The sequence below is a fragment of the Musca vetustissima genome, unplaced genomic scaffold, assembly GCF_032173495.1.
Source record: "Musca vetustissima isolate MV318-11 ecotype Yass unplaced genomic scaffold, APGP_CSIRO_Mvet_v1 utg69406, whole genome shotgun sequence".
In the NCBI taxonomy this organism is placed as follows: Eukaryota; Metazoa; Arthropoda; class Insecta; order Diptera; family Muscidae; genus Musca; species Musca vetustissima.
Window position 1 is genome coordinate 2,582 of NW_026886273.1, and position 24,144 is coordinate 26,725.

At 35.5% G+C, this 24,144-nt stretch overlaps 1 protein-coding gene across 1 annotated transcript in view; it reads right to left on the bottom strand.

The window, feature by feature from the left end:
• Positions 1 to 631: 631 nt before the first annotated feature.
• The window catches only part of LOC133333792 (uncharacterized), a gene marked incomplete at its 3' end in the record, with an annotated part of 31,237 nt that continues 7,724 nt past the window's right edge, over positions 632 to 24,144 (bottom strand). Inside the window, exons 2-5 of the mRNA XM_061542081.1 lie at positions 6,936 to 7,133; positions 1,509 to 1,986; positions 1,155 to 1,320; positions 632 to 1,096 (exon numbers count right to left, since the gene is read on the bottom strand). Of these exons, the coding sequence (XP_061398065.1) occupies positions 632 to 1,096; positions 1,155 to 1,320; positions 1,509 to 1,986; positions 6,936 to 7,133 (1,307 nt within the window). The remainder of the gene's footprint in view (positions 1,097 to 1,154; positions 1,321 to 1,508; positions 1,987 to 6,935; positions 7,134 to 24,144) is intronic.

The window sequence follows — 24,144 nt, forward strand, 5'->3', positions numbered from 1 at the left end:
TAAATTGCACAATACTCTTCTCTTCGGTCTGTCCCTAACAGGATGCTCTATGAATCACCGATTAAAATAATATCCTCTTTGGATATGTCATTAAAAGCCGTTAAACAAGACAAAAGTCCAATCATACTTTCTTCCTGTGAGCGACTTAATCGTTGCCACAACTCACTCATTCGGTTCGGTGGGAACTCTATTCATCTGAATTCACATAATTAAACCCCAAAGTTTCCTTCGGATGCCGTGAAGGAAGAATGATTGCACAAGTTCCAATACAGGCATATGGATCTTAAATATACAGAGTAGTTTTCGAGCCGAAAGTATTGTTGCACATCGTTGATCGTTAGTTGATCGACTTGATCAATAATACTTACTTCTTTTCGATTAGCAATATTTCATCTTGTGATTACTTCAGGTAATAGTTGAGATATCGATTCTATTATATTAGAAGGTACCATGCGGATATCTTTCCAGAAAAGTACTACCTTTCTAATTATTTATTTAAAAAACTTATTACAAATTTGGCACTTATTTTCAATACATGGACATAAAACATAAACTAATCGCAAGGGATTTATTGTAAATTGTGATGTTAAAACTTCAAACATCCTTTTCATTAAGCTCCACTCTTCTATACCATACTACGTGTAGAATGTGAACGATAGGTGGGCATATCCAAAACAATCTTACGGCGACGACAACACCAAACAATAGACCAAATGATCAATATTAATAAAATCAGTAGCAGAATGACACCCAAGGTAATTGCCGCAATCGAAGCTTCATTCAAGACCAAGTCTCGTACATCAATGCTATAGGATTTTTGATTACCGACAACATCATAAGCCACAAGGCTAACTTTGGGTTCACAACAACTTGCTATATAGGTAGTCTTCAACGGTTCATTGCTGCCAATCACATAGGAGTTGGTGTACATTAGACCTCCAGTAGGATTGGACTGCAGTCGCATCACACCCGTTTGCCAATCCCGCGCCGTTACATATAAACTCCAAAAACGTTCGCTACATTCGATGGCATCCGACGTGGAGATACCATCACAGCGGCTGCCAAAGGTCCAAGAGAGCTCGGGTGCAGAGTTGTCCTTAAGTGGGAGCGGGATATTTAGTAAGTTTCTTCTATTTTATGGGATTTTGACTCACCTGTATATCCGATGCGGTGACAACTTTAAGATTCAATGATAACGATGTGGTTTGTCCCACTCCAGTTGTCGAAAATGTTATGTGATCCACAGTACCTGCCTCAGTACCTTGGGGTGCCAACACGGTTACTGTGACGGTGGTCATTTGACCTGGACTTAGGAAAAGGCTGCAAGGTATTAAAAACATAAAAGTTATTAAAATAAAAAAAATACAGGCTTAGGAGTTGGATAACTTTTGGAACTCTTAATGATCAATCTAGAAATGTTTAGACTCTCAGATAGAGAGTCAAGCATAGTCTCCCAAGAAACAATCTCCTTGATAAATGTTATCCCAATCAAAAAATTCTCTTCTTACCTCTGTGGTGCCAATCGCATCAGATAACGCTTTTCATCCACCACCTGAATATTATAGAGGATACTATCACACCCCGTATTGGTTACTTCAAAATATAGCTGACCCATCATTCCGGCCGATATCAAAACTTGTGAATGAATACCCATTTCAATTTTCGTATTTGTTCTCTGCAACACATTCGTAGTTCGAGGATTTAATATTGCATTTTGCGCCGGAATGCTAGCAGTACTGCTAGCATTGACGGGCAATATTTCAGCTTGGGTGTTATGATGAATTTCTGTCGATGAAAATGTTTCAACTTGGGTCTTGGGTTCATTTTTCATTTCCTTATCATCGGGAAAACGTAAACTACCATGTGTCGGAACTTTAGCAATTGTCAGACCCGATGTAATACTTTGTATTTTACTATTACGCAAACGGGCCGGATAGAGAGTGTGACCTTCGTACAGATAGGTTTCAAAGTGTTTGATGACATCGTCTGGAACGAAAAGGGAAATTGTAAACGAAACTTCGTAACAATGCTCTTGTAGACCTATAAAATAATTTATTAAAGCCATCATATATAGCTCAAGCAGTCCTTAACAATATTCTTCGAAAAATGTTCGTATATGGATATAAGTTTCACTTAGATGAGTAATGAGTATCTTCTGCTCAAATAGAATGAACAATTATCCTCAACAGCACCTGATCAGAAGCATGCTAACAATGCTACTCCTGCATACTTTTTGATATTCGGACGGACTCCGAAGTAAATTCTACGAGGTAGTATACGTCATGAATCGAAAGATCGGAGAAAGAAACCCAGTTCAATGAAAATTTTGTAACCATCACAACGCTGTAGATGGTTACAAAATTATCCTGGCGACGGATCGTTCCATAAGTGAAACTGAAACACTATGTTCAATACAGACCTAATCGCTTGAACTAGACCCTAGTGACTTAAAACTCTAGTGAGGTAAAAGTGCTCCAAATGTTCATGCTGCCGATTAAAGGCTGTCATTTCCCTAGCAATAGTTCATAGAGTTCAGTAACTATCACTTCAGAGTTCAGTAACTATCGCTTTCTGACGAGCATCTCTTCTGTAGCTCATCAGAAACGAAACATACGACGAAAATACGTCTATTTTTCCCTTCAGAGACCGACCGTCTACCAAGTGAGCCCACTGTTTTGGGAGAAACATAGCTGGGAGCCGCATTCTATTCTGAAGCGATTAAAGCTAAATTTTCCTGACCTAACTCCTACTTCTCCATTATGATTCTCTGGAACAACGATTTGTGAAATCTCTGAACACTTTACAATTGGCTATCCCATGATTAATAAAAATACGGCGTTTAGAAATTATAAAGTCGGGTGGTCTATGACCCCAATGAAATGACGGTTTGCCATGTTACGTCTCCTATAGATCCTCGGAACACAAACACACACCAACAGAAATACAATCGTTCGGATTTGGGCTCATCACATCTGAACAACTCACTTTCCCTAACAATAGGAACATCATCCCTTCTGAGGATCGGGGAGTAGAGAGGAAATCCCGAAATCATTACATCCGCTTGGTATATGTGAATTCCCGAAGCTCAAGCTTTTTTCCAGCAGAGCATGATGAACTTCAACAATCTAAACTCTCCGATAAAAGCCGGACATTTTAATCTGTGGCAAAATGTTGGTGGAACATAAGGGAAATTGAAAACTGTATGTGTGGGCAATGGTTAAGTCGTTCTAGAACCCTGAAAAATGGATGATAAGTGACCTAAGTCACTTTAAAGGACTAGCATGAAGATTTGTGCCAGTTATTGTAAGCGATAGTTTGTCGAGCATTCTGGGTGTAATGTTTCGATAGTGAATGTGGGAAGCGAAGTGCACTAAATCTTAAGAGACTATACCCCGGAGCCATGGGATTTCCGCCCTAGATCAACAGATTAGCCGCGTCGTTTTTAAAAACTGAAAACATTTTTTACGGGACTCATAAAGTCGAGAATAACGTTCAGGCTGTCTCGAGAGACGAGTTGAAGGTCGTAATGTTTTGATAGATGATCTGATGTTCAGATTTCTAGCTGGTCTGACTATTACCATTCACGTTTAAACGTTTGTAGTCCAATGTTGCCCACAGGCAAAAAAGGGGAAGAACATTCTCGAATCAACTTTCGGAGACAGGCGGCCTTCAAACTCAAATTCCAAGTCTGAATATGAGGATCATTACTATTTTAGAATGCCGGAGGAGTGAAGAGACCGATAATATGAGTAAGGATGTCGTTAATCTCACAACAAGGAAGAATCAGTTATCTGGGGCGCAGATTTGGCAAAACTGGTCAAATTGAATCGGAGGAACAAAATGGAACAGCAAACGAATGCGCAGACGGATAATCTTTACTTTTCCTCCACTTCCTCGGAAGCGACAAAGAGGTTTAGGTCTCCGGTAGAGCAGGCGAATGTCAAGCCCGGCAGAAAGAAAAAGAGCTGCTAAAAAGAGAAAAGTGAGCCAACCCGGGAATCCTAAAAGAAATAACCGGACTTTAAGAATAAGGAAGAGAGTAGCAACCATTGGTAAGAAGTGGAATCCTCAGAAGGATAATCCTAACCTTCCCTCAACTTCCTCGGAAGCGGCAAAGATGATCAGGTTTCCGTAAGAACAGCCGAGTACCAATCCCGCAAGAAAGAAAAATAGCTTCCCGTCGGCTGATAAAAAAGGGAAAGCTGCGCCCACCCAACATTAAAGGATCAATTGACTGAGGGCAGCGAAGATGGCTCTAATATCAAGAAGACAAGCACTGAATCTGAGTATTTTGTAACGAACGGGAATACCAAACGGGACTCATGTTACACTGCTGCCAGGGGTCACCTCATCCAATTCAAAAGGGACTATCAAATACTAGAATTTGAGTCATCAAATAGCATAGAAATCCTAAGGAAATTAGTACTAAATTTCGTCTCTATAAGCTGATGAGGAAAAGAGACATTCCTTAACTACAAAAGGCAATGGTCTTCGTCAGAGGTTGGGACAGCGAGTTCACGACAGAACTCACGTTCGAAGTCTTTGGTCTGCAGAACATGATACTGCTGGTGAAAAAGTATGAAAGTTCTCTACAGGGAGGAGAAAAAAAGAGACTCATTGGGGTAGGCTTGGACAGGTCTTCAATGGCATGTCTTACCAAAACTACGGGTAAGGCGTACTACGTGTCTAATGCCGTCTACTTCAACATTGGGAAGGCACGGATTGGACAAGAGGAAGCCACACCCAGCTACAAAAGTAAGGGAGCCAAGGAGAAGATAACCGACTCCCAAGAATATCGTTTACTGGAGGGTAATTGATAGAGACTTTCCAGATAAAATTACATCGGAGTGAGGCAGCAATAATAGATGTTTTTAACAAGGAGGAGAACGAAAAAGAGACTCTCCTTATGGTGGGTCTTAATGGCAAGTCTGTCTACTTCAAGATTGGGAAGGCGCGTATTGGAGGGGAGGAAATCACACAATGTAGCGAGGGAGAAACACCCAGCAACAAAAGTAATGGAGCCAAGAAGAAGATAACTGACTCCCAAGAATGTCGTTTACTGGAGGACAATTGAGACCATCCAGATTAAACTTCATCGGAGTGAGACAGCAATAATGGATGTTTTCAACAGGGAGGAGAACGAAAAAGAGACTCTCCTTAAGGTGGGTCTTCAATGACAAGTCAGTCTACTTCATGATTGGGAAGACACGTATCGGAGATGAGAATGCTGCACAAAGTTGCGAGGGAGAAACGACGAGCAACAAAAGTGAGCTTGTATATATATATATATATATAATCCAGGAAGCATGGGCTGATAAAGCTCGTAAATGATCAAGTCATTTACGCATTAACAGGCTCCTGTTTTGGTACACGATTTGAGGCTCATAGATGAATCATCTGAATCACTTAAATCTCCAAAGCGCTGGTTCGATGAGCCGGTAGTTGTGTACCTTACCTGCCTGAAATTTAATGTGGACACACTAATAAATTTAAGGAGCTATCAGGAAGCTTCGAAGCTTTAAGCGCGAACGATAATTTATATTTTTCATAAGGAGATGCCCTTTCACAAATGAAGCTTTGTAGACCTCTTATGGAGATATATTTCGTTATGTGGTCATGTATGTGGCGCCCAAGATATTCTTTATATTTTTCAGGGACAGTCGTGGTTTGAAGCTGGGATTTTTAAGAATATATTTTAATGGTTTATCGTAGACATAAACATTTAATAATCCTCATTATACAGTAGACCACGGATATAAGAACATCAAAATAATCGATAAATTTTGTTCTTATAAGCGGATTTTTCTTATATGCATGTATTTGATATAATAAACAGTTTTCTTATATGGCGGAAACATTTTCTTATGTCCGTGTTTTTCTTATTTAAGATGTTCTTATATCCGCGGTGTACTGTAGCTTTAATGGTCTGTAGTGTCGTCACAATCCTGTATTGGCATCACTATTAATACATTTGAACATGGCAACACTGTAAAATGTTATCTATTGTTTATCCATCATTATCCATTACTGTTTCTCATATTCATAGTTTGTACATATGTAGTTCATTTTAAGATCTAATGAAGAGTTATCGTTTGTCTACTGAAGTAAAGACATAACCATGCCCTATAACTAAAGTCACCCAGGGAGACCAGCTGGAAATCGATACCTCTCAAGTTTGCTGTCAAAATGCCTTATTGTGAATTGACTTCCATTATGAAAACGTAAACAAAGTCGAAATTTTTGACATTAGACTTGAGAAAAAAACAGCTGTTTTCCGATTTCGATTGCTACCTTGGTGACCTTATTAATAGATCTTGGACATAACATGGTCTATAAAAAAGAATCTCTACAAATCCACCCTTGAATATTTGTTATTAAGCAATAACCCCACCTTATAAGTAGCAATTATGCTTGCAGTTTGATTTATAATCAAACAAATCAAATCCTAATCTCTTATTTATGACGTAGTTGTACATTTTCCTATTTATTTATTTTTAAAATTGTTCTAACTGACCCATATAGCGGCGGATTCTTATCTATCGTTTTCCTATTCTGTTAACTAATCAAACTTATCAAACAGTTGTTCAATACGAAGCCAAAAGCCTTTCAAACAAAATAATTTTATTATTTCAAAGAGATTTGAAATAAAAAATCCATTAAAACAGATTTTATTTAAATCATTTGTTTGTTTGTCATAACAAACTGATCTATATTATGTAGCTCCCGATGTCTTCTTCAAAAGGTGAATTATGTTATCATCTGAAAATTTCTATACTCAGCTATCAGCGAATATTCTATAGGTTTTGTTGTTTGTGTTTCGGTTTATTGGAAATATTTCGAATATTGTATAGTCTTCATATTTTTGCTTAATCAGTATATGAAAATTGTTCAAAGCGCCAGCAGCCAGCCAGTAGCTGTGCATTGTTAATACTTACCCAAAAACGTGTCGGCTTTACGTTCACCGCGTATAAATACGGTATATTCATCGGTTAAATTTTCCGGTATTATTTTCAATTTATATACCGAGGCTTTGCGTAATTTCGTCAACGGTACAAAGGCATCCAAACGATTATCATCTTCGGGTGTTATCATAAAGGGGATTTTAAATTTTACTAATTTTTTCAAATTGATATCTAAATGGAGAGAACAAAATGAATGAAAATAATGATATTTAAAATTAAAGTGAAAAATAATAATGTTTACTAATAGTGAAAATAAGTAAAACATGTTTAAGCGTGTTTAAACGATTACCTGATAAATAAAAATTATATTTTTAAAGAAGAATCACAATAAATTATATGGCTATAATGTAAACACAGCATAATAAATTAAAACAATTAGTTATTGCCAACATCTGCCAACTAACGCTCATTAATAAGGCCACCCTTATTATAGATAAAGTTGAGAATAATAGCTATATTTTGTTTCCTGTCCTTGCTGTCAAAAATCCGACAATTTTATAATGTGCACTTTCCCTATCTTTACCCGTTACACTCTAGGTTACCCGTTAGGATCGTCCGCAGTCAAAAAATTATTGTGAATTGACTTCAAAGTATGAAAACGTAAACGCCGCCAGAATTTTTGTATTTACTTAAAAAATAGCTTCCAGCCGAACTTTTCAATAAGGTATTGGAAGATCAACTGTTTATTAAGATTGTTGTTGTGAATTGAATTCACAGAAACTATAAAACTAAGTCATATTAATAAGGTCATCCATGGAGACCAGCTGGATATCAGCTGCCTCTCAAGTTTGCTGTCAAAATTCATTATTGTGAATTGATTTCGATTATGAAAATGTAAACAAAGTCCAAATTTTTTACATTAGACTTCATAGATATGACTTTCGTTTGCTGGGTAACTTTATTAATAGATCTTGGACTAGACATTAAAAATAATGTCGATCATCTCTAGAGCAGCAGTGCGAAGCTCAAGGAATCCTGACAGACGACATAAAGTTCTCTATGTCTTGAGAGTTAAATTTCAGAGAGAATTTATAGATGATAGATGTTTGTCTAGTATTTCGCTAGTGACAGTGCGAAGCCCAGGGAGTCTTGAAAGTTATGTTAGTGTCCAGTATGTCTTGATAAAAAGGCATGAGTTCGAGTCGTCTTCTAAAATGACTGAAACTCAGAGAGTCTTTATATAATGAACTCTTGTCGGGAGCAATTACAACAGGGCTGAAAGTGGAAGGACGAAGCGAATGAGGTTCACATATTAGTTGCAGAATAATTGGGTAGCGTAAAATCGTTTTTAAATCCTGGGAATAAAGTTTTTGATGCATAATCCACATGCTTGACAATCATTCCACGGGTAAAAGTTCGAAACTCAGGAAGTTTTGATTGTCGAGCTAAATTCCTGCATGTCTTGATAGATAAGCTCAGACCGGTTGAAATTGAAAGGGCAAAGCGAAGAACGCTACATCGGAGAAGACTACAACTCGCAGCCAGATGATCGCAATTGGCCACCAACATCTTCTGTTTCAACATATTGTGACTTCTTCCTTTGGGCGCCACTTGACATATATATAGTGTTTACGTTCAGATTTGCACTAATTTATTGACAGTAATTGTCGACTCTACTTCCTAACGGCGCAATTAACCACCGAGGTCTTGTGATTTAACACCCTGTAATTTCTTCCTTTGGGCACCACTTGATTAATATCGATCCAAGACATTAAAGATAGAACTCGGGAGGCTATCGATACAGCCATAAGAAGCATATGGTCCTGCAAACGTCTCGACATTTCCCCAGAAACCCCTGTCCTTAGATTGATCTGTATCGCAACAGGTCCCATTCTTGGTATTTTAATGGTCTAAGATTTCCAACATATGTATTTTTAGAGTCATGGGGTCATTTTCCAAACGAAGTGGCTGTAATTTTACAGTTCCCTCATATAAGGACTTCGCCCCATTTTAGCTGTTTTGAGCATTTCCAACTTAAACCCTTATTTATAGAATGTTTTCAATAACGGTCCAGCTTTTATTTCGTTTTTATTGACGATGGAAATCTCCGTGAAGGCAATTTTCTAGGAAGGTTCTTGTTTTTGACAGCAATTCCAAATATGGGTTCGCACATATTTTTCGAGTGTTACAAGGTGGTCAGGTTCGGACGAATTTAAGAACATATTCATTTGTTTTTAATATTATCGATTAAAAAGTGCGCCTGAAACTGCATACTTTAGAACTTTTTACCGGGTTAAACTACTATATGAGGATTTATTTGAAATATATACAATGGAATTGACTATTTGAACCCATTGGATTAACGAAATCCGGTACAATGTAAACGTAATATTAGTTAACATTTTCGACATTCAACTAAAGAAAGTAGTTCATCCTGGGTGGTCTTATTAAAAAGCACTGGGCAAGTTGATTAGATAAATCATCAATCACCGCATTCCTTAAATCTCCTCAAAATAAATCCATAATTAAACGCAGCAATAAGCACGCCCATTAATACTAACCAACAATCTTCCAAATGTATATAATTTGTGATTACTAGCCAATAATTCTTCATTAAATATTATCGCCATAATATAAACGCCGGTTTAAATAATACCGTGATTTCGCGTTTAATTTCTGTACCCAATAATTCTCAAAAATCTGGCAATTCTATAATTTTCTCCCTCACTCTATAAAGTATTTGCCTCTATTGTGATTGATTCATATAAACAACCAATTAACTACCCCCACATCACACAGCTGTGAATAGTATTCCCCGCTATTGTGAATGATTCACTGATTCCCCTTTCGGTTTATCAACGACATTTGTTTACAACAGCAACAATCCCATTATTCGTCAATAACAAACCGCAAAATAAACAACAACAAAAATTATCTAGGCAAAAAAAAAAAAAAAAAAAAAAAAATGCGAAATTCATGACAAAAACAAAACGTCAAATAAGAAAAAATAAATAAAATCGTCGTCGTCGTTGTGATATTAGACAAGGGAATCTCTACGCTCTCAGTATATTCCAATAAGAATCTTAGCGCTGAGAAAGTGAAATGTATTGGACGGTGAAAAAGGAAACAAATGTGAATATTGAATATTTTTAACAACGAAATAAATTGTTGAAATGTGTTAATTATTGTAAACGAAACAAAAAATAGAAGTTACTAATTGTGTTTTGTTTTAATTATCAACCAAACGTAACAAATACAACGATACATACATATAATAATTATAGTGTGAAATACGTTTCTTTTTCTTGCTATGTGTTAATTTTTTGTTTAATATTGTAAAAATAAATATTAAAAGAGAACATCAATATTGAGGAGCAAATCTTGTAAACAAAAGGTAAAATAAATATTTTTTTGACAATGTGTAAAATTTAATTGTGCAAATTTTGATTTTCTTTGCCTGTGACTCAAGGATTTGATTTGTGTTAGTTGTTTCTATGTTTTTTTTTCTTTTATGTGATTTCATTTTCGCTACATATTACGAAAGGAAGATATAAGAAGAGAAACATACGATTTTGTTGTCATAGGTTTCGGATGGTATAGGGTTGCCATAGTATAAGTAATATTGTTGTGGTTTGTTGCAAGAACGTTTGAAATTAATTCACAAACAGTAGAATCTCGCTAATCCCGACAACATTTTGTAGTCCCCAATCCGGATTACTAAATTCTCCGGATTTAGAAGTTTTTTTTAATTGGTTTAATTTTTTAAGTGGCCATAAAATTAAATTTGTTAACAAAAATTAATTAATTTTAAAGATTCACATTTAGTATCGGATTATTATTTGTTTTCCTACAAAAATAAAGCAGCCTCAGTGTTATTCCCATAAACATTGCGGAACATCTCCTCAGTCACTGAATATAATCAAGATCTATTAATAAGGTCACCAAGATAGCAATCGAAATCGGAAAACAGCTGTTTTTTTTTTCTCAAGTATAATGTCAAAATTTTCGACTTTGTTTACGTTTTCATAATGGAAGTCAATTCACAATAATGCATTTTGACAGCAAACTTGAGTGGTATCGATTATCAGCTGGTCTCCCTGGGTGACCTTATTTATAGGCCATGAATATAATATTTCCTATTGAAAAAATATATTTATACCCTTCACCACACTGTGGTACAGGGTATTATGTCAATGTGCATATGTTTGTAACAGGCAAAAGTAAACGAGATAGACACATGGTTCCTTTTGAGAATATGCATAGAATCACTTTTTAAGTCGATTTATGCATGTCCGTCCGTCCACCTGTCTGTCCATGTTAAATTGTAAACAAAGTACAGGTCGCATTTATGATTTGAATTGGATGAAATTTGGCATAGGTCACTTATTTGGCCCTATTGATATTGGGAAACCCTATTGAAATTGGGAAAAAATCGGTTCAGATTTGGATATAGCTCCCATATATATTTTCGTCCGATTAAAGGTAAATGGCGTACCAATGTCCCTATATATCTTTCGATTTGCACAAAATTTGGTACAGCGTACTAAATTAAGTCTAGAATGATGTGTGCAAAGTGTCGTGAAAATCAGTTCAGATTTAGATATAGCTCCCATATATATTTTCGTCTGATTTAAGTTGAATGGTGTATCAAAGTCGCTATATATGTTTGGATTTGCACGAAATTTGGCACAGAGTAATGAATTAGGTATAGAATTATGTGTGTCAAGTTTCTTGAAAATCGGTTCAGATTTGGATATAGCTCCCATATATATTTTCGTCTGATTTAAGTTAAATGGTGTATCAAAGTCGCTATATATGTTTGGATTTTCACGATATATCGTCAGCTAAAATGCAAAAAGGCGTAACTAACAAAAAATTGAAAATTGACTTTTTGAATGAATATTGTGAATGTCAATAAACTACATGTGTTGACAAAGTTTTACACGTCTGAGGTCAAAAAAGAAGCTTCTATCAACAAAAAACAAAAAGACGTAACTACAAGTTTGTTTATTTGATAAATGCAAAAAGGCGTAACTAACAACAAATTCACGTTTTTACTTAATTGTTATGACTGCCATTAAACTAAATAACTAAATTTGTTAAAAAAATATAGTCTATTATTCGTCATATGCAATATCACCCTGCCGGGCATACTTTTTCATTTCACATGACATGTTTATATTTTTCATTCAAAACAGTTTTTTGTTTCTCCTACACAATTATGCTTTTGTTAGTTACGCCTTTTTGCATTTTAGCTAACGATATATATATAGTTTGTCCGATTGCCACACAATGTTGTACAATGAACTGTAGTTAATATAAATTAATCTCTGGCAAGTCTCATTGAAATCGGTTCTGATTTAGATATAGCTTCTACATATATATATTTTTGTCCAATTTTACACAAAATTGACACAAAATTTTATACAATTTAGTATATAAATTGAATTTATATAAATTTATATAAATTCTGCCCCAAACTCCCTAGGTGGGTCCAATTGGCTCAAAAAAATTTTTTTTCTTGAAATCGGTTCAGATTAGTTATAGCAAATTTATATTGCCTAACGTTTGCCAAATATTTTAGTAATCGGTTCCGATTTAGCTCCCATATATAGTTTCGTCCGATTTAAAGTAAATGGTGCAAGTCCCAAAGTTAGGCTGATTGACACAAAATTTTGCACAACGTACTGGTCCTAGGATTCATCTGTTGAATATACCCAAAGTGGTGAAGGGTATCATATAGTCGGCCCCGTCCGACTTTACAACTTTCCTTACTGGTTTTCTTGTAGAAAAGTACAGGTCCAGTTTTTAATAGGAACAAATTTTTCAGCTTAATTTGTTTGTTTTTTGTTTTTTAAGAAAAATTCCTGCGGATGAATATTTTCTATAAGAAATAGATTCTCAGTCACTGTAGATTTATATAAAATAAATATCTTTATGTGGAGTGTTTTTTCGACCTTTTTTGTTGATATTCCAGTAATGAGATTATTTGACCTCAGCTCAAATAATCTCATTACTGCAAGAATTTACTGATTTTACAACCGTTCCTATGACCATAAGGCTACCAAAACCTTCAATCAGTTTTAATAAAATAAAATTGGGATTCGGGAAATGTAAATTTATTATTTTTGGAAGGAAATTAATATTTTCAAATTCCTAAAATGCTTAGAATAGGCGTGATTATTTTGTTTTAGTTTTACTATTATTTATTTAGTTTTACTATTAAAAAGTACGGGATCACAACATATGTTTTACAAAAATAGTATTTTCTCCAAAAAAGTAATAAATTTGTTGCTTATTTTAATTTCCGCCTTGGCAACCCTGCATCCATCTAATGCTCTCATGCATTGAGAACGTGTGAGAACATTCGACAATTTGTGTAGAGATTTTTTTGTTTACGAAAAAACAGCTGTGACCATTACTTGTCTGGTGGCGATAAAAAAAATATATTTCAATTCCGGTTGGACTTTGGGTCATATAACAACAAATTAAGATTTAATATGGTCATTCGTGTCTACAGAATAATATCAATGATGTCATAAGACATTTCTCCATTTAGATAAATTCGAATTTAATTAGCAAAGAGCTGTTTGCGACTTTGTTTACGTTTTCATAATGGAAGTCAATTCACAATAATATTTTAACATAGTGTTAACATAGGGTTAACAGTTGTCGTTAACAGACCTCTGTTATCGTTAAAATTACTAAAAAATAATGATTTGTTCATGAAATTATTAATTTCATATATTAATTAAACTAAATAAAGATATTATGATGGATAATTTCATCTATTAAAGTTTCAAAAATATTATAAGGTAGTTTTGGCGAAAAATAATTAGTGCCAATAACGCAACTGGATGAACAAGTCCAATGTCCATTAAGTCTCCCGGGATAATTCTGCCGGGTCAATATTGGTATCTATGGAAAGCTTATGAAGTGTACTACACATTAGCATTGCAAAAAGGATACCAAGTTCGGGCTGATTCCACCGTATTTGGCAATTTCTGAAAAAATCCTTTGAAAAGGATATTTCCAGTGGAGAATATGATTTCCAGGACAATTCTGCCGGGTCAATATTGGTATCTATGGAAAGCTTATGAAGTGTACTACACATTAGCATTGCAAAAAGGATACCAAGTTCGGGCCGATTCCGCCGTATTTGGCAATTTCTGAAAAAATCCTTTGAAAAGGATATTTCCAGTGGAGAATATGATTTCCAGGACAATTCTGCCGGGTCAATATTGGTATCTATGGAAAGCTTATGAAGTGTACTACACATTAGCATTGCAAAAAGGATACCAAGTTCGGGCCGATTCCGCCGTATTTGGCAATTTCTGAAAAAATCCTTTGAAAAGGATATTTCCAGTGGAGAATATGATTTCCAGGACAATTCTGCCGGGTCAATATTGGTATCTATGGAAAGCTTATGAAGTGTACTACTAATTGGCATTGCAAAAAGGATACCAAGTTCGGGCCGATTCCGCCGTATTTGGCAATTTCTGAAGAAATCCTTTGAAAAGGATATTTCCAGTGGAGAATATGATTTCCAGGACAATTCTGCCGGGTCAATATTGGTATCTATGGAAAGCTTATGAAGTGTACTACACATTAGCATTGCAAAAAGGATACCAAGTTCGGGCCGATTGCGCCGTATTTGGCAATTTCTGAAAAAATCCTTTGAAAAGGATATTTCCAGTGGAGAATATGATTTCCAGGACAATTCTGCCGGGTCAATATTGGTATCTATGGAAAGCTTATGAAGTGTACTACACATTAGCATTGCAAAAAGGATACCAAGTTCGGGCCGATTCCGCCGTATTTGGCAATTTCTGAAAAAATCCTTTGAAAAGGATATTTCCAGTGGAGAATATGATTTCCAGGACAATTCTGCCGGGTCAATATTGGTATCTATGGAAAGCTTATGAAGTGTACTACACATTAGCATTGCAAAAAGGATACCAAGTTCGGGCCGATTCCGCCGTATTTGGCAATTTCTGAAAAAATCCTTTGAAAAGGATATTTCCAGTGGAGAATATGATTTCCAGGACAATTCTGCCGGGTCAATATTGGTATCTATGGAAAGCTTATGAAGTGTACTACACATTAGCATTGCAAAAAGGATACCAAGTTCGGGCCGATTCCGCCGTATTTGGCAATTTCTGAAAAAATCCTTTGAAAAGGATATTTCCAGTGGAGAATATGATTTCCAGGACAATTCTGCCGGGTCAATATTGGTATCTATGGAAAGCTTATGAAGTGTACTACACATTAGCATTGCAAAAAGGATACCAAGTTCGGGCCGATTGCGCCGTATTTGGCAATTTCTGAAAAAATCCTTTGAAAAGGATATTTCCAGTGGAGAATATGATTTCCAGGACAATTCTGCCGGGTCAATATTGGTATCTATGGAAAGCTTATGAAGTGTACTACACATTAGCATTGCAAAAAGGATACCAAGTTCGGGCCGATTGCGCCGTATTTGGCAATTTCTGAAAAAATCCTTTGAAAAGGATATTTCCAGTGGAGAATATGATTTCCAGGACAATTCTGCCGGGTCAATATTGGTATCTATGGAAAGCTTATGAAGTGTACTACACATTAGCATTGCAAAAAGGATACCAAGTTCGGGCCGATTCCGCCGTATTTGGCAATTTCTGAAAAAATCCTTTGAAAAGGATATTTCCAGTGGAGAATATGATTTCCAGGACAATTCTGCCGGGTCAATATTGGTATCTATGGAAAGCTTATGAAGTGTACTACACATTAGCATTGCAAAAAGGATACCAAGTTCGGGCCGATTCCGCCGTATTTGGCAATTTCTGAAAAAATCCTTTGAAAAGGATATTTCCAGTGGAGAATATGATTTCCAGGACAATTCTGCCGGGTCAATATTGGTATCTATGGAAAGCTTATGAAGTGTACTACTAATTGGCATTGCAAAAAGGATACCAAGTTCGGGCCGATTCCGCCGTATTTGGCAATTTCTGAAGAAATCCTTTGAAAAGGATATTTCCAGTGGAGAATATGATTTCCAGGACAATTCTGCCGGGTCAATATTGGTATCTATGGAAAGCTTATAAAGTGTACTACTAATTGGCATTGCAAAAAGGATACCAAGTTCGGGCCGATTCCGCCGTATTTGGCAATTTCTGAAAACATCCTTTGAAAAGGATATTTCCAGTGGGGAATATGATTTCCAGGACAATTCTGCCGGGTCAATATTGGTATCTATGGAAAGCTTATGAAGTGTACTACACATTGGCATTGCAAAAAGGATACCGATTCCGCAATGAAAAGTTTCAAAGAAGTCGATTTATTGCTGGAATTGTTTGGCAAAATTATTGACCCAATTTTATGAAACAATTAAATGAAACATATATCAATTATACGGACTTGACATTGTTGAATCACTAATTATCCGAGTGATTCAACAATGTCAAACTCACTGCATTTGGCCACTTTCAATTAAGCGGATTGGACTGTACAATTTTCACATATTGCATTCTTGGATGTTTTCCAATGGTCTATTTATAGCTCTTTATATTAGTGCGTGTGCGTGTGTGGATTCAACACACAAAATATGCGCTCACTGAGAGAGCGCGTTAAGGGTTGTTTATTACCAAAAACAAAAATGTAACGTTCGCTATTTGTCGTTGTCGCATAGCAACGAAAAGCTACTGATCTCATCGGAACGAAAACAAAACAAGCATCATATTACTTTATGCACAGAAAGTGCGGTGGCTCAGTTGGTAAGCGCGTTAGTTTTTTGACAATTCTTTGTTTAAACGTTGGGTCGTAGGTTCAAATCCCAGCGCAGGAGAACTTTTTTTAATTTTAAATTTATTAAATCATATTAATTTTTTATATATATTTATTTTTCATATCTGAAAAACATAAAATTTTTTAAGCATATTTAAAATCAAAGACCTATATCCTTAATAAATACAATCATTTTGTGTATTCAAATAAAATATATATTTGTTGTGTTTTCCAAAAAAAAAATCATATATTTATTCAAAAAAAGTTTAATGTAATGAAACATTGTGATATTTTTATAAAAAATCTTGTGGTTTTTCGAAAAAATATGTTTATCCTTTAAACAGGACTTATGTTAAGTTTTCAAATACAGTTAAAACTCCCTAATCCGGATAATTGATTGTAGACCCCAATCCAGATTGCCGAGATTTTCGGACTATCGAATTTTTAAATTGGGTTAAATTTATATAATTTAATTAGTTTTATGTTTTTATTAAAAAATAAAATATGAAGTTTGAATATAATAGTAATATAATAACAATCTATAGAAAAAATCGACCCAAGGGTTCTCACGATATAGAAAAAAATCAACCCAAGGGTCTCACGAATTTTTTGCTATAGAAAAAAATCAACCCAAGGGTCTCACGAATTTTTTTCTATAGAAAAAAATCAACCCAAGGGTCTCACGAATTTTTTTCTATAGAAAAAAATCAACCCAAGGGTCTCACGAATTTTTTTCTATAGAAAAAAATCAACCCAAGGGTCTCACGAATTTTTTTCTATAGAAAAAAAATCAACCCAAGGGTCTCACGAATTTTTTTCTATAGAAAAAAATCAACCCAAGGGTCTCACGAATTTTTTTCTATAGAAAAAAATCAACCCAAGGGTCTCACGAAAAAAATCAACCCAAGGGTCTCACGAATTTTTTTCTATAGAAAAAAATCAACCCAAGGGTCTCACGAATTTTTTTCTATAGAAAAAAATCAACCCAAGGGTCTCACGAATTTTTTTCTATAGAAAAAAATCAACCCAAGGGTCTCACGAATTTTTTTCTATAGAAAAAAATCAACCCAAGGGTCTCACGAATTTTTTTCTATAGAAAAAAATCAACCCAAGGGTCTCACGAATTTTTTCTATAGACAAAAATCAACCCAAGGGTCTCACGAATTTTTTTCTATGGAAAAAAAATCGTTCCAAAGGTCACACGATTTTTTATGGAAAAAATCGACCCAAAGGTCTCAGGAATTTTTTTCTATAGATTGTTATTATATTACTATTTTATTTAAAGTTCATATTTTTGCAATGAATAATTTTATTTTTTAGTAAAAACATAAAATTAATTAAATTATATAAATTTAACCCAATTTAAAAATTCGATAGTCCGATAATCCTCGCAATCCGGATCTACAATCAATTATCCGGATTAGGGAGTTTTTACTGTATTTGAAAAAAATATATATTTTTTGCAGTTTTTATTTTTTATTGAATTAACACAAGTCCTTTTTAAAGGATAAACATGTTTTTTCGAAAAACCACAAGATTTTTTATGAAAATATATCACAATGTTTCATTCAGAGATGGTCCGTCAGAAACAGTGACGTAAATTACATACATTTCCGACGTATAATACATACGTCAGAAACGTCGGAAACCCCCTCAAAACCATTAGTTTTTTGACAAGATGGCTATTCTCATTAATCAAATCGAAAATTACGCACGCTTTCCTCAAAACCATATAAAATTTCAAAATTTTCTTCTCAAAAAAGTTAAGAATTTTTTATCAGCACTAGTAAGGAATAGTCAGATGTACGTAAAAATAATATATATTCTTGAAAATAACTGTATATGGTTACAATATTGAAATAAATGACGTTTACTACATTTTATACAAGTATATGACGTTTTCGACGTTTACAACTTTTTGACAGTCGAAAACCTAAAAATTCGTCAACCGGACCATCCCTGGTTTCATTACATTAAACTTTTTTTGAATAACAATTTTTTTTTTTTTGGAAAACACAACAAATATATATTTTTTTGGAATACACATAATGATTGTATTTATTAAGGATATAGGTCTTTGATTTTAAATATGCTTAAAAAATTTAATGTTTTTCAGATATGAAAAATAAATATATATAAAAAATTAATATGATTTAATAAATTTAAAATTAAAAAAAAAGTTCTCCTGCGCTGGGATTTGAACCTACGACCCAACGTTTAAACAAAGAATTGCCAAAAAACTAACGCGCTTACCAACTGAGCCACCGCACTTTCTGTGCATAAAGTAATATGATGATTGTTTTGTTTTCGTTCCGATGAGATCAGTAGATTTTCGTTGCTATGCGACAACGACAAATAGCGAACGTTACATTTTTGTTTTCGGTAATAAAAAAACACTCAGCGCGGACTCTCAGTGAGCGCATATTTTGTGTGTTGAATCCACACACGCACTAAGATAAAGAGTTATAAATAGACCATTGGAAAACATGTGACATCCAAGAATGCAATATGGAAAAATTTTACAGTACAATCCGCTTATTTGAAAGGGGCCAAATGCAATAATGGCAAGTCCGAATAATTGATATATGTTACATTTAACCGAAGTTCAATAAAGTGGTTCAATAATTTTGGTAATAAAATGCCAGCAATAAATCGAATTTTTATTTGGTACAGAGTATTATGCCTTTGTGGTACAGAGTATTATGCCTTTGTGCATATGTTTGTAACAGGCAAAAGGAAACGAGATAGACACATGGTTCCTTTTGAGAATATGCATAGAATCACTTTCTAAGTCGATTTATGCATGTCCGTCCGTCTGTCCATGTTAAATTGTAAACAAAGTACAGGTCGCATTTATGATCCCAATTTGATGAAATTTGGCACAGCTAGCCTATTTGGCCCAAAGGATGAACCCTATTGAAATTGGGAAAAATCGGTTCAGATTTAGATATAGCTCCCATATATATTTTCGCCCGATTTCACGTAAATCGTGTACCAAAGTCCCTAAATATCTTCCGATTTGCTCGAAATTTGGCATAGCGTACTGAATTGAGTCTAGAACGATGTGTGTAAAATTTCTTGAAAATCGGTTCAGATTTAGATATAGCTCCCATATATATTTTCGTCAGATTTTATGTAAATGGTGCACCAAAGTCTGTATATATCCTTCGATTTGCACGAAATTTGACATAGCGTACTGAATTGATACTAGAATGATGTGGGCAAAATTTCGTGACAATCGGTTCAGATTTAGATATAGCTCCCATATATATTTTCGTCCGATTTTATGTAAATTGTTCATCAAAGTCCCCATATATCTTTCAATTTCCACGAAATTTGGCATAGCGTACAGACTTGGGTCTAGAATGATGTGTATAAATTTTCTTGAAAATCGGTTCAGATTCCGATATAGCTCCCATATATATATATTTTCGATTGCCAAATACGGCGGAATCGGCCCGAACTTGGTATCCTTTTTGCAATGCTAATGTGTAGTACACTTCATAAGCTTTCCATAGATACCAATATTGACCCGGCACAATTGTCCTGGAAATCATATTCTCCACTGGAAATATCCTTTTCAAAGGATTTTTCAGAAATTGCCAAATACGGCGGAATCGGTCCGAACTTGGTATCCTTTTTGCAATGCTAATGTGTAGTACACTTCATAAGCTTTCCATAGATACCAATATTGACCCGGCAGAATTGTCCTGGGAATCATATTCACCACTGGAAATATCCTGTTCAAAGGATTTCTTCAATAATTGCCAAATACGGCGGAATCGGTCCGAACTTGGTATCCTTTTTGCAATGCTAATGTGCTGTGCACTTTATAAGCTTTCCATAGATACCAATATTGACCCGGCAGAATTGTCTTGGAAATCATATTCTCCACTTGAAATATCCTTTTCAAAGGATTTTTTCAGAAATTGCCAAATACGGCGGAATCGGTCCGAACTTGGTATCCTTTTTGCAATGCTAATGTGTAGTACACTTCATAAGCTTTCCATAGATACCAATATTGACCCGGCAGAATTGTCCTGGGAATCATATTCACCACTGGAAATATCCTGTTCAAAGGATTTCTTCAATAATTGCCAAATACGGCGGAATCGGTCCGAACTTGGTATCCTTTTTGCAATGCTAATGTGTTGTGCACTTCATAAGCTTTCCATAGATACCAATATTGACCCGGCAGAATTGTCCTGGAAATCATATTCTCCACTGGAAATATCCTTTTCAAAGGATGTTTTCAGAAATTGCCAAATACGGCGGAATCGGTCCGAACTTGGTATCCTTTTTGCAATGCTAATGTGTAGTACACTTCATAAGCTTTCCATAGATACCAATATTGACCCGGCAGAATTGTCCTGGAAATCATATTCTCCACTTGAAATATCCTTTTCAAAGGATTTTTTCAGAAATTGCCAAATACGGCGGAATCGGCCCGAACTTGGTATCCTTTTTGCAATGCTAATGTGTAGTACACTTCATAAGCTTTCCATAGATACCAATATTGACCCGGCAGAATTGTCCTGGAAATCATATTCTCCACTGGAAATATCCTTTTCAAAGGATTTTTCAGAAATTGCCAAATACGGCGGAATCGGTCCGAACTTGGTATCCTTTTTGCAATGCTAATGTGTAGTACACTTCATAAGCTTTCCATAGATACCAATATTGACCCGGCAGAATTGTCCTGGGAATCATATTCACCACTGGAAATATCCTGTTCAAAGGATTTCTTCAATAATTTCCAAATACGGCGGAATCGGTCCGAACTTGGTATCCTTTTTGCAATGCTAATGTGTTGTGCACTTCATAAGCTTTCCATAGATACCAATATTGACCCGGCAGAATTGTCCTGGAAATCATATTCTCCACTGGAAATATCCTTTTCAAAGGATTTTTTCAGAAATTGCCAAATACGGCGGAATCGGCCCGAACTTGGTATCCTTTTTGCAATGCTAATGTGTAGTACACTTCATAAGCTTTCCATAGATACCAATATTGACCCGGCAGAATTGTCCTGGAAATCATATTCTCCACTGGAAATATCCTTTTCAAAGGATGTTTTCAGAAATTGCCAAATACGGCGGAATCGGTCCGAACTTGGTATCCTTTTTGCAATGCTAATGTGTAGTACACTTCATAAGCTTTCCATAGATACCAATATTGACCCGGCAGAATTGTCCTGGAAATCATATTCTCCACTGGAAATATCCTTTTCAAAAGATTTTTTCAGAAATTGCCAAATACGGCGGAATCGGCCCGAACTTGGTATCCTTTTTGCAATGCTAATGTGTAGTACACTTCATAAGCTTTCCATAGATACCAATATTGACCCGGCAGAATTGTCCTGGAAATCATATTCTCCACTGGAAATATCCTTTTCAAAAGATTTTTTCAGAAATTGCCAAATACGGCGGAATCGGCCCGAACTTGGTATCCTTTTTGCAATGCTAATGTGTAGTACACTTCATAAGCTTTCCATAGATACCAATATTGACCCGGCAGAATTGTCCTGGAAATCATATTCTCCACTGGAAATATCCTTTTCAAAGGATTTTTTCAGAAATTGCCAAATACGGCGGAATCGGCCCGAACTTGGTATCCTTTTTGCAATGCTAATGTGTAGTACACTTCATAAGCTTTCCATAGATACCAATATTGACCCGGCAGAATTGTCCTGGAAATCATATTCTCCACTGGAAATATCCTTTTCAAAAGATTTTTTCAGAAATTGCCAAATACGGCGGAATCGGTCCGAACTTGGTATCCTTTTTGCAATGCTAATGTGTAGTACACTTCATAAGCTTTCCATAGATACCAATATTGACCCGGCAGAATTGTCCTGGAAATCATATTCTCCACTGGAAATATCCTTTTCAAAGGATTTTTTCAGAAATTGCAAAATACGGCGGAATCGGCCCGAACTTGGTATCCTTTTTGCAATGCTAATGTGTAGTACACTTCATAAGCTTTCCATAGATACCAATATTGACCCGGCAGAATTGTCCTGGAAATCATATTCTCCACTGGAAATATCCTTTTCAAAGGATTTTTTCAGAAATTGCCAAATACGGCGGAATCGGTCCGAACTTGGTATCCTTTTTGCAATGCTAATGTATAGTACACTTCATAAGCTTTCCATAGATACCAATATTGACCCGGCAGAATTGTCCTGGAAATCATATTCTCCACTGGAAATATCCTTTTCAAAGGATGTTTTCAGAAATTGCCAAATACGGCGGAATCGGTCCAAACTTGGTATCCTTTTTGCAATGCTAATGTGTAGTACACTTCATAAGCTTTCCATAGATACCAATATTGACCCGGCAGAATTGTCCTGGAAATCATATTCTCCACTGGAAATATCCTTTTCAAAGGATTTTTTCAGAAATTGCCAAATACGGCGGAATCGGCCCGAACTTGGTATCCTTTTTGCAATGCTAATGTGTAGTACACTTCATAAGCTTTCCATAGATACCAATATTGACCCGGCAGAATTGTCCTGGAAATCATATTCTCCATTGGAAATATCCTTTTCAAAGGATTTTTTTCAGAAATTGCCAAATACGGCGGAATCGGCCCGAACTTGGTATCCTTTTTGCAATGCTAATGTGTAGTACACTTCATAAGCTTTCCATAGATACCAATATTGACCCGGCAGAATTATCCCGGGAGACTTAATGGGCATTGGACTATAACATTGGACACTAATTATTTTTCGCCAAAACTACCCTATAATATTTTTGAAACTTTAATAGATGAAATTATCCATCATAATATCTTTATTTAGTTTAATTAATATATGAAATTAATAATTTCATGAACAAATCATTATTTTTTAGTAATTTTAACGATAACAGAGGTCTGTTAACGACACTGTTAACCCTATGTTAACACTATGTTAAAATATCGGTTCGCGTCTTTGCTAATTAAATTCGAATTTATCTAAATGGACCTCCCAGAATACTGAATTTTATTTCGGGAGGTTGGGTGGAAGCTGCTGGTTCAATATGAAATTTGTCATTGTAGAAAAAATGTGTACGTCCCTGGAGCCGATACCTAAAGCGGAACAAATATTGATTACATCGTGTAGGAATTACCGCACATTTGAAGTTATATGAGGTGCTATGCTAACTGAGTAGGTGCTATTGTATGGGGACTAGACCTAACTGCGGCCGTTCATTCATTCTCGAACCTCACGTTCTAATTTTTATCTCGATATCTTCCGCACATAGAATGATTACAAATAAGATAACTATCTATACTAATAAAATAGTAAAGTGATTGACTGACTGATTTAACGATTCATCAACGCCCAGACGAAACGGCTGAATCTAGAATCTCGAAATTTTGGGTGAGGGTCACTCTTGGTCCAAATGTGACAGATAAGGCTGGATTTTTGGAAATTCGTACTAGAACGGTACGAAAAGAACTAAAAAGTACTAAATGTGATACCATTTGTATTTGGCGA